Source organism: Scatophagus argus, chromosome 2 (genome assembly GCF_020382885.2).
Source record: "Scatophagus argus isolate fScaArg1 chromosome 2, fScaArg1.pri, whole genome shotgun sequence".
Classification (NCBI taxonomy): domain Eukaryota; kingdom Metazoa; phylum Chordata; class Actinopteri; family Scatophagidae; genus Scatophagus; species Scatophagus argus.
In genome coordinates this window covers 19,689,608-19,701,964 of record NC_058494.1, presented here as the reverse complement: position 1 = coordinate 19,701,964, position 12,357 = coordinate 19,689,608, and the positions used below count along the sequence as shown (strand labels likewise).

General features: G+C 41.2%; 1 protein-coding gene across 3 annotated transcripts in view; it reads right to left on the bottom strand.

Annotated features, from left to right (window-relative positions):
• Positions 1-4,368, bottom strand: part of bnc2 (basonuclin 2) — a 155,361-nt gene extending 150,993 nt beyond the window's left edge. For all 3 annotated transcript variants that reach the window (XM_046416528.1, XM_046416544.1, XM_046416550.1), the window contains exon 1: positions 4,259-4,368. In XM_046416528.1, coding sequence (XP_046272484.1) covers positions 4,259-4,261 — 3 coding nt within the window. In that variant the 5' untranslated portion in view covers positions 4,262-4,368. The remainder of the gene's footprint in view (positions 1-4,258) is intronic.
• Between the last annotated feature and the right edge of the window lie 7,989 nt (positions 4,369-12,357).

Here is a 12,357-nt window from a genome sequence, read left to right as displayed (position 1 = left end):
CCTTTTGAGTGAAAAGGGGCATGGACCACTAATTTACCCCCCCACACACCCCCAAAAAAGGCACACAGTAATACAAATAAACATCCATATATTCACCATGAACAGAAACAGCAGTAGTTTGGTGTCTTTTTATCTGAAAGCAATAAATGAGACTCAACAGGAAAATAAAAAATACAAAAAGAAAGCAAGGAACAAAGCGGTGTCTGGAGTTTCCATCACAAGCGAAATCCCAGATTTTCTCACTCACTCTTCGTGGAACAAAATCGAACAACTTTATTCTGGAGTGCAGGCAGTGCAGGAGGGAGCTATAAAATATAAATTATACCACATAACCCTATACCTCCCAACTGGGCCATTTGGTTACAACTGTACTCCTGTTCGTTACGCAGGTCCAGCGTCTCTGGTATTTCTATAGCATCGACATGAATTATATTCTGGCCCTACTGAAGAAAGTATGGATTACAAGTGAAAAGTAATTTCCCTACTGATCAGAGAGTGGCCACCCAGTGACACTAACATGTTTATTTTAGACAGTTGCCAGTAATTAGTTCTGGACAGAATTAATTAAGGCCACCCCAAGTTACAACTGAAAATGTAAGAATCTTGAGTGTGTCTGGGAAGAGAGAAAACTGCAGCAGGAGTGTTTTCCAGTGGCTGAGTTGTGCAAAATGTGTTCTATCGTTTCTCACTTTAAACAAATAAAGACTGAGGGAGTGGGTGGTTTCTGCACACACTGGGTGTGTTCATGTACTAAGACCAAAGTTTTCCTGATTCCTTCCTTAAGGAATACGGTAGTGTTTGGATTAGCATGTGAAATGAAGCCCGTAGAAAAAAAAAAATGGCACAAAAAAATCGAGCACATGTAAGAACAAGTATCAGCTTACAGTTTAAACACAGCTTGTAGCACTGAGTCTGATTTTAGCCTGATTAACTTGCCATCTCCAAGCGTGATCTACCTTCTCACCACAAAGACAGTACTATCATTTAGCAGATTAAAAACTCTTGGAGATATCACTCTGTGAGATAGTTCAAGAGTAAACACATCTTAAATGCTCGTGTCATAACATCTGTTAACCCTACTCATTACCTTCTGCTATTTTTCCCTTCTTTTGTAACTTAAGAATCACAGGAACACTGACAAAATATCATAATGTATTCGGAGGAAATTTGAGAGTTTTCATGAGTGTAAGTGTGTGAAGATTTAGTTTCTTACTTTGTGTGCTGAGGTACAAAAAATGTAATTATGTCTGCTATATGTGTATTGTTTTAAATCAAGTATGCCTCATGCTGTGCTCTTTATTAAATTAGGAGTCCTGCAATCCAATTTATTTTAACATTTCACAGTGTCTCTGTTTAGGCGCTAAAGCCTGCAGCTTAGGTTACAGTGTCTTGTTCAAAGATTTTCATCTCAGGCGACCACTAGGCATATGACCCCACTTCCCCCTTTCAAAATATTACCTTTTCTGTAACGGCCAAAACACACTATCGGTCACTGAAGAGATTATTGGGGCTGAGGACAGACGAAGAGGGGCACAGCCGTATCGGTACAGTAATGACCCACTCCTGGATAAATAACACACTACAAGAATGTTGCTTTGATGTTGTTGAGGCGTCACAGAAACGGTGTGTATTATCTGCAGTTGCGGTAGAGGCAGTGGTCATGCATAAAATACCACATAAAGTAGGCAGGGTCAAATAGTGATTATCTCCCTATAAATTTATCACATAAAAATATTTATAAAAATAATTAAGTGCACAAATGAAAAGAAACAAGAATTTAAAGCAACTGAGATTAACTACCTATATATACCTAACTACCTATTTTAGGGGGTGGGGAGTGGGATGTGTATATATTGTAATGATATGTTTGCCCAACACTCGAAGCTTTTTGTTGAAAATCTCAATTAAAAAAAAATAAGATTTTGGAAAGAAAAGAACTCAGAGCAGAGAAAATATAGAAACGTTCCAAATGGGTTATCAAAAGATCCTTTACACACTTAGCACCCATTCTTTTCAAATAAAGAGGCAGGCAGTGAGATAGTAAGAAAGAGCAAATAGAGAGGATGAAGTAGAGGCAGAAGAGGAGGAAAGAGTTCTCGATGTGAGCAGTAATCAGAGGAAGCCAGCAGGGGGGACAGGGAGGGTTGGTAGGGTCAGAGAAGAGCAACACTAAGCAGCCCTTCTCTTCATTAGCAGCCTCTCTAAGGGGGGCGTCACAGGCCTACCTGTCCAGCAGATTATTGAACCGACTAACCAGTGGCTCCCACCCGGCACACACACACTCTCACACAACCTCCCCTCTCTGATTCCCACAGACCCAAAGGAATCACGACCTAGCTGCAGCCTCGCTGACAACTTTAACTTTTTCTTTAACCTCACGTAGCAGTGCTATAGGATGAACCAGAGCATCCACTCAGTGCATAACGAGGACATTTACCTCCACATTTTCTCCATTATTTTATGTGCATTTTTGCTGTTCAGCTTTTTTTTGTTATTTTTCTCAGTATATATACTGAGAAAAAAAAAACGTGTGTTGTTGGTTCATTTATTTTTCATGCCGCAGTACAGCAGGATTTACTCTCTGCCAATAGCTCGCAGAGTGTCATTGAGACAGAAACACACGGACAACGAGGAGTACCAGCAGTTTAACTTTTGTGACTTGTGTGGTAAAGGAAATTTGAATTGCACAGATCCCTGACTGGTCTGACAGGGAGAAAGCCGCGTGGAGATAAAAGTAATGAAATGACACTGCAGGAATGTAAATTGGCATTCTTCACTGTAGTCGCAGCACCAGCTCAGGCTCATGAAACATCCCTGACACACACTCAGACCAGGCCAAAATACTGTGCCAGACATTAATCTCACACACATCTCACTGATGAAAGTGTGAAGGTACTGTTGTGGTGCTTCAAAGTGAGGCCATTCATCTCAGTCTCTCTCTCGCTGTTTCCCCTTTTCTTCCCCTTCTCCCTCCTTTTTCTTTTTTTGCCTGCCTCCTGAAGCATTCAGATATGTCCACGCTGAAATGTCTTACACTGACATGAAATGCCTCTGTGTAGACCTACGTCTGCTTGTGTTTCACTGTCACAGGTTGCCCAAGCGCTCCCTTCAGTTTTCCTTCAGAGGTACTGTAGCACGGGGACGCATGGACAGGCACTAAGACAAGTTTGTTTAGAGAAGAAAAATCATGGACAGATTCTCAGATTACAGTGTTCTTCAGCTCCAGTTACACGTACTGTTAAAAGAAATCATTTAAATTACATTTGTTCGCATTGACATCTAACACTGGCAAACAGACCACTTCTGATAAAGACCTCCGTAGGCAGTCCAAAATCAACTGAAAGGAGCTGGTGAATATTTCAAGAAATCAATAAAAGGTTTCAGAAGAAAATAAAATAGCAGGCACCACGAGAAGGAATTCTACAGGAAGGTGCAGCAGGAGTTTCAACAGAGTGATTTCGGGCCTGAAAAGCAACTTGAGAAATATTGCTGCCAGCTATGAAATGAGGTCTGCTCACGTTTATTTACATAAACACCCTTAACACTTTTTTTTTAAATCAACTCCATTAATATGTGTTTGACACCTGAAGACAATGGCTGAAATTTCATTGAATCCATGCATTGAATTATAGTATTCGCTGGTTTGTGTAAGTTTCTAAATATGAAGGCCCAAATCTACAGGTAGCATAACGTGCTTTGTGACATAAATACAATGTAAACAATTAACAAACCAATTAAACGGTTCTTTACGTTGTATTTGGAGCTTGTGATTTGCCCCTAAAGACATAAATTAAAACTTTTCAATTCGTCTAAGTGTGACGAGAACTATAACACTACATTAAGTGAGATTTTTACGAACTCATTTCGGATGTCACAGATTTTTAGATCCCATTCCCGATTACGGCCTCAGCGCGCTCACAAATGCCACAGTGACTGGTATTGATTTTGTAAGGCAAAGACAGAAGAGAAAAGAAAGAAAAGAGCGAGACAAGTAAGAAGAAATTCGTTTTCTTTTAAATGCAGGCAGAAGAACAAAAGAAGCGGATGAGTCATATTAATCAGTGTGGGAAATTCTCAGTTGAAAAAGACTGAAGAGTTAGTGAGAAAAGTCTTGACTAACTTTTTCTGATGAGTTCAGATGACACACCGGTGCAGAAGTTGTACCAAAAAAATAAAAGTTATCAATTCCATGTTTTATGGTAGTGGTGTGTTTTATCTGTATAGCTTAAGTAAACACAAGTAGAAAATGTATATTTACCATTGCTGCATGTTGTATTTGACAGACCCCGGGGCTCCTGGCACTTTTCAAACTTGGCGTCCTCAAAAAAGTCTGATTTCGCCCTCAAGTGGGGAACTTTCTCCTCTTCAGTGCGGCGCGCTGTCTGGGGTGATTCGCTGTCGGTGTTCCCTTCACAAACTTATCATCGTCGTTTAGGTCGGTTTTAGGTACAGCACGAGAAAACAGTCTTTCTTTTTATCCACGGTGCCTCTGTGTCCGGTCTGCCTCACCGAGGAAAAACGCGCGTCAAGACGTTTGGAAACGCGTCGGTCTCACAGAGAGGAACGCGCCACCACGACACTCGGTCCCCGCTTCTTTTACCAAACCGTAAACTGAGGAAGTCAAAGAGACAGCGGGGATCGCTAACAACCAGAAGCTGGGTTGTAACTGCCTGTCCTACCTTGAGAAAAACGTAAAAAAAACGCCTTCTTTCACTCCCCCGATGATTTGCTTCTGCAGAGTCAGCGCAGTGCGCCGAGGAGAGCTGCGGACGGTCCGGGCTGGAGAGAAGGTGGCTGCTTGTGTTATGTCGGGTGAATTCAGACCAGTGCTTTACACGCCGTGTGTGACTGTAACCTGAGTGTAATTCCTGCTTAACAGTGTTGTGTCAGGAGGAAGAGTCACATCTTTGTGCGACAAAAACGAGGGAAAAGCCCCGAGTCAGAAGAAAAGAAATCGGCAAAGAGACGCGCTTTCCAGCTCGTGGTGAAAAGCAGCAGTGATTCAGGGTTTCCAGTGTATGTAGAACAAATATATTGTAGTCAAAATATTTTTTTTCCGCACAGATTACAACCTATGTATTTTCAACATTATAAGCTGTGAGAAAACCAATCAAATAGACAACAAATAAAACAAAATAAATACAAATGTTTCTGGATTTCCCCCTGAACTCCGTACTAACTTTTGAGGGGGGGTATGCGCTGCGTTTCAGTAGAGCAAACTTTTCACTTTTTTCACTTTCTCTGACCTCTCGAGCACTGCTCACGCACGCATCGTGCGCGCTCACACAGACACACGCACGTTTTTTAGGCAGCTGGGAAGAACTTTTGGTTTCTCTGTGTACTGCAGGGATGTGACACTGATTTCCTAAGTTGTGTCCCTCAGATCCATCAGAAGTGGGCGCGCTCATTAAAGTTTCATTGCGCACTTGTTTTCATGAGGATTTGCTCAACGTTTGACTGAGACATCTCAAGAGTGTAGAGCTGAAGGAGGAGTGTGTGTGCGTGTGTGTGTGTGTGTGTAGATGGAGTGGCGCAGAAAGAGAGACATACCGCGCTCCTCGAAGTGACTGCCTGCATCAACCTGGCTCCTGCTCGGGGTGAGAGAGGCAGCTGAATCCCAGGGCAGTCATTTCTATCAAGTCAAGCGTTTGGAAGCCCCACTTGCATGTTTGGTCAAGGAGTAAATAATAGATCAGGGATTAGGCTTGTGTAGAATTCATTCCAGGGTAACAAGCTACTGAGGTCCCAGGATATGCATATTCATTCCTTGGCCAAGGCCATGGGAGAGCAGAGGACCATATGCCTGTTTGTCAGAGGGCTTACATTGCTAATTAAATGAGATATTACATACTTATGTGAGCAACAAAACAAAAAGCCTTTAAAGGATTGTCCAGAAAAATACACTAGGTGTTTGTATCTTCTTTAGATGCTTTGATGCTGCTTTAATTTGTCAGAGGAAGTCTTTTCTATTCAGCAGAGTTGATTAACCATGTACTGTAGACCCCAGGAGCTGTGAAAGAGTAACGTGACTTAAACAGCACATCAAAGCAAAACATCACACTCTTTTTTTTTTTCTTTGCAGTTAGCATGTTGCCAAAATATCAAAGGAAAAATGTCTGTTGTGACTAACACAAGAGGTGTGAAAGCATAGTTGTGTTAGTGGATAACCGTGATCTATTTGTGATCTCCTCGCTGTTTAATTGCTGGAACAGTTGTACTGCACAAGCAGGGTCACCTATTCCACTGAGTTATTGTTGTTGAACCAAATTGTTACATTTAGAAATTACTGTCCTGGCAAAGATATTGATCTAAACTCATATCCAGGAAGGTTTGTGTTGTCTCCTATAGGGCACATTTATACTGATGTGCAGCAGCAAATACATCTACAAAGAAACTTTTAAATCGATAAAATAAGGAGGCAATGCCAAGTCATATATTGTTCATACAAAACGTAACTGTTGAAAACATTTGATGGGAAAGTATTTAATTTGATTTTTCTACAATATCCACTCTTAGCACCTAAAGCATGATTTATGCTTTCTATAGTTATGTTTAGGTACTTGCAACATTTGATTAAAGTTTAGGGAAAGACCTGATTGAACACATTTGAACTTGAACTGACTTGAAGCACAAGACACAGCGTGTTTACTTAGTTAACGTTAAACCGAAACCACGATCTTAACCTAACCTTAACCAAAATGCTTTTGTTGCCTAACCACACCCAGAACATGGGATGCAAACCACCGGTCTCTGGTATCCTAATCCAACCACAGTCACCTCCAAATGGCTTCCTCACTCTGGAGAAATGCAGCACTTCCTAAACTCAAAAACATTGCCACCGAACATAATCCCAACAGCGGTCACATTTCTCCACATATTTGGCAAAAATTACCTTTACATAGCCATAGTAGCATGTAGTTGGGGGCAGCCGTGGCCTAGAGGTTGGAGAAGCGGCTTGTGATTGGAGGGTCACCGGTTCAATTCCCCTATCGGACGGACAGGAAAAATTTGGGTGTAGTGGAGTGATTAATGGGAAAAATGCCCCCCCTCCTCCATTAGCCGGCTGATGTGCCCTTGAACAAGGCACTTAACCCCCGGGCAGCTTGATGCTGCCCACTGCTCCTGTGTGTGTGTGTGTGTTTCACTGCATGTAATTTGCCGGGTGTTGCATGTGTGTGTTCAACTATGGATGGGTCAAATGCAGAAGATGAATTCAGTGTGTGTATGTAAAAATATATATACTGTCAATAAAGCTGATTCTTCTTCTTCTTCTTTAAAAAAACAAGAATTTCTCACATGTCCTCTTGGTAACCCCCACCAACTCTAACTCTATAATATTCAGGCATTGTGTTAAGGGTTACCAGTATGATGACCATGTGCAGATACATCTGTGAAAGTGTAGCACGCTGGCTGCCAAGTAACAAGAAATTACAGTAGAAAAATGCCAAAGATCTGAAGGAGGTAATTTACACCATCATGTCGAGATGCACTTCAGCCACTTTACCAGTCATTTCAAATTTTAGTATATTTTCTTCAATTCTAAGTGCATAACAACAGTGATTGTGTGTTGGGCTTTGACTGAACTTGGGTGACCATACAGCATTACTGTGATTAAACACATGCTGCTGTATGGACATTAATGGAGGAGTGTAGCTGGTACTGCTGCTGAAAGGTTGCTTTCCCTATATGCAGCCTGTGTAGACAGTCAGGAAACATTAGCTCCATCACTTAGTTTGTCCACCAGAGAGCACTGGTAAGTTTGTACATATTGTGGTCTTTCAAAAACAAATAAACACAATATAAACATATTTATTTATTTTAAATTATTTGGCTGTGAAAGGTGTTGATATGAGTACCAGCCTCAAAAAATTCAGTCTCCGATGGACTCTTCTGTGAAGCATCCTGGTATTCTAGTGGACACTGACGTTAAATTATACTGCAGAAGCAACCAGTAAAGGCAGTCTGATAGGGAAAGAGAATATATGTTTATTTGTCCCTGTGACAGGATCCCACTGTTCACTAATTATCCAGCGGGACCACTGATAATGAGCTATTGAACCTGCTACTAAAGTGTTCTGCCTCCTGGGAAGACCATCAGCCGCTGCTCTGCACTCGTGGATCCATCAAATCCTCAGAGGTGCTCCTGTTCATTAAGTTCCTCTCACTGAAGCATAGAAAAGTCCAAAAGGTCAGTTTGACCATTGCCAAGAAACCTGAAGAGTTTGTAGGGGATCGGTTCTCTTCACCAATCAGAAGATTGTTACTGGCTCAGAGAATGTTTTAATTCCCAACATTTCTGATGTCAGATGAGTGTCACCTTCTTGGTATTTTCTATTAGATAATCCATTACAACACACATCTTCTGTCTTTTTACCTTCGGTTTGAATAAGCAAATTACACAAAACAAAATGTAAAAGGAAAAACATCATGATCATTTCAGGCATCAAATGATTGATCATAATTATCAATACTGAAGTTAAAATGTAGAGACAATTCTATATCACAATTTTTTGGTTTTGATTTCCCCAGATTCATAGAGATGAAAGTACAGGTGTTTGAAATAAGACAAATACTTCTCTCATCTAAAAGCTGTTTTCCAACTGGACGACATTTACTCAGGGCAATCAATGTCCCATGTCCTTGGTCTCCTCTCTCATACTCAAGGGAAATATGAACTTAAATACAACCTCACAACCTTAATTTCCCCTTTCACCAAGCAAAGGACAAGCTCTCTGGCTATGAGCTCAGGGGAAATAGCCTGACTCCTTGTTCCCACAGACCCTTAGGGGGCTAACCGGGGTTGGGATGGCACACTTCGTCGGGTGAACCGCCAGTCAATTGTGGCCCTCATGGCACCATGGTTAGCCACACATACACACCATAAGACATGGGTCTTGTGTGGATCAATTCCTCCTTTATGAGGGCATTTGTCTGTTGAAGATAGGACCAGAAGGTCATCAGATGAGGGTTAAACATCTCAACGGGGCAAGGGGTTAGGACATGAACAAGGGGGCTTGTACACACAGCATGTGTAGGGGTGGGCCCTTATGGGACGTCAATGAAGTCACAGTGTAAGGTTTGTGATGAAGGAGGGTTTTGAGGCGGAATCGTCTGATTTAGGTGCACAGATACTGTATGTCTAAAGGCTGAATAGAGGAAAGAGAAGTGCTAATCAATGGTTTCTCTGTTCTGGGGTTTTGTAAGGCAGTCCAAGGTCTCACAGGATTCAGCATGAGGATGGCTCATGCTTGAGGTCAGGAGTTCCTGATAATTCTCCCACAAACTCCCGTGAGAGATATAATATACCTCCTCAGGGCATCGCTTGAATAGAAATGTGTACAAACAAGCATTTAAAGGTCTGCAATTGAACGTGAATTTAGTGAGCACTTTCAAAGGTGTGTGATGGCCAATTTCTACTTCAGAAGGCCTCCAGCATGATAACAGCTTATTATTATCTAATCCTATTCAACATGAAAACAACAGACATTTGACAAATAGAGTCGTCAGCCTTGCTACAAAGTGACTGTGTTCAACGATTTAATGAAAATCTCACATGTTGGAGCCTGTCTCATTTCCATGCGGGGGGGGGGGGGGGCTGATGTTCAACTAAACACTGTGCAGGTTTGACATCCCAACTGGCAGTTGTACAATCACTGTTCCTTTAAAGCTGGGGACTTGTGACTCTTTAGTATTGTTTGTCATCTCCCGCAGTTCTCAGGTTCTTTCCTCCCTCAGCATCAAAGCTAGGCCACATTAATGCAGACAATAACCCCACTTACCTGAGGCAGCAGGCGGAGACTGAGCTTTCACAATTCTCCATGGAGTGTCGTGTTGTGCTTCTCTTCCTTCCTCTGTCAGCGTTGGCACACCAGGGCTTGTCACTGGCTTCTTGAATTTTTCATGCAGGCGCATTTGCATGATCACAATTCTGTGTCACTTCTTCCCCTGGTAGACTAAATGCAGCCTAGCGCCTGAACTTCCCTGTGACTTCGCTGAGGCAGAACAGAGGTGAGACAAGCATGCTTGTTGGGGACTGTCAGTGCAAGAGCTGTCTTGTTCAAGGGGTGGCCCATCATACTTTAACAGTCCGGCAATTAAAAATGAGAGGCGCACAAAGACAACTTCAAACAAGGGTCTATTTACATTTGCTGCTGTATTCTTCACATCAGCAGCTGTACATCTGAGTCAGTCATATTCTGATGGCATCCAATAAAGAAGTTACCCCATTCTGTGTCAATTCAGTGACATCTTATTTTATTCGGTTGATTAGGGGATGTTATGCATCTGTGCAGAGAATTCCATGTGTGATACTCCTTATGAGAAGAGAAATAAAAGTAGTAGTTTGAGCTATGATTTATGTGAGCAGATATAATTTAAACTTAAGATAAGTATGAAACTTGCAAGGCAGCCTGTGTTGGATGTTCTCGACATGTATGGCAGTGATATTATCTTACACAGCAACTGTGGTTAGATAGTATCAGCTAATTAAGACACTCTCCATTTCTTTTAGTATTCTCCAAGTACCTTTAGTAGTTTGATTCAGTCCATTATAGTAATTTACATTTTAATTTTGTAAGTAGAAAAAAAAATCAGGAAAGATAAATTCAAAAAGCTTGAATTTGACGATTAAACAATAAACTGATTTGTAACCTGTTTCATACATACAAGAAAATCATGTAGATGAAAGAAGTGCAATTGAAAAATGAACTTAGATGAAGTGAGTGTGAATTTTTTCCTTTTTTCATGCAGGAAGCAAGTCAGTGGTGATATGAAGGGGTGACTGTCTGAGATCCGCCTTTTATGTACCTAAAATGCTCTCAGATCTGGATTAATCTGTCGTTAGCGGGGCAGACAGCAAACACTTAAAAGAGGCAGATACAAGCTGCTTCAGACATCGGAGGAACAGCAGTAGGCACTGTCAAAACATGGTGGAACATGCCTGTGTAACACATGTAAGCGACTGGAAGTGTCTGGGCTCAAATTATACACATTTGATGATAAAAGAATGGATAGTTAGAAGGGACTCTCTTTGAGTACCCAGTTTCCGCAGAGACTTTTGACCTGAAGAAGAGGGCACAACTGCATGGACCAGGCTCAAAGCCCTGCTTCAGATATGATGGTGATTTTTCCTCATGACGACAGAGAGAAAGCGCAAGAGAAAGAGAGGCTTATTCATAGTTACCATGTGTCAGTTTGTGTGTCTGAACAAGAAACAGGGGGTAGGCAGATGTTGCGCATTATGTACCAGTCTACTGCCTCTAAAATTGTTCCGCAAATGAGGATCTTAATGAGAGGCAGTGTTCGTGGGTCAAGGAACAGCCTAATCATGCTAAGTCAATTGCGTCTCTTTCTTGGTGTGTGTGTGTGTGTGTGTGTGTAGCACAGTGAGCAGATGAACCAACATTTGTCTGACTGAAGAGGAGTGCCAGTCCTCATATTTCTTCATTTTGCTCTCTCACCCTGTGCTCCAAGCCTGGCTGGACACTTAAGTACATTAACCACACAATATGGAGTTGTCTTGTCTCACCAGCAAAACAGATGTCAAACACACGTCTTTGTTCATTTTGTCTTGCTTACATCCAGCTCTCAAAGCCACTGCTGTGGATTCAGCATTAAAGATCTATTGTGCATAATGTCTTTGAGCTTACAACAGATTATTAAAACCGTATAAAACAAGGCAAATATCCTGGATAAAAAATTCTATTAAAAGAAAGAGATGAAAATATATATAGCAATCATAAATCAACATAATTTCTTTTTACCATCATTCATATGTCTCTTGATCTTTGATGCAACAACAGGTTTTATAGCCTTGTAAAACAGCACACGCAGGCTCAAGGGAACCCTCATTCTATATAGCGCATGTATGTGTGTGCCTGTAATGGCATGATAACTACACAACATCTTTCCCTACCATTATGCAGCCATTTTCTTTGATTATAATTTTTATACATTGTGGTATTTCGTCCACAATTTTCATGACATTTTATTATTTCATTTTGACTACCGCAGTTCAACACATTGTTGTAAACTGAACAAGATTAGTTGGATAACTATTAAACTGAAAGGTGGATATAAGAAACTTGCAAAAACAAATGAATCATTGCACATGGTGGAGCATCATCTCCATCCACAGCAAAAGATGATTAAGAATTCTCTCACATATAAGTTATTTATAATTCAGAGGCAATAGATTTGACCCATGGTGGTTTATACTTGATCTTAATCATTGCTCAGAATTGGTCTTGGTCAGCTAAAATGTGCTTCTGATGAGAGCCCAGCGGTAGACGTGGGCTGATTACATGTCACCACTAGGGCAATAGTGATAAACAAGTTCTACAAATATTTTAGTAGGCT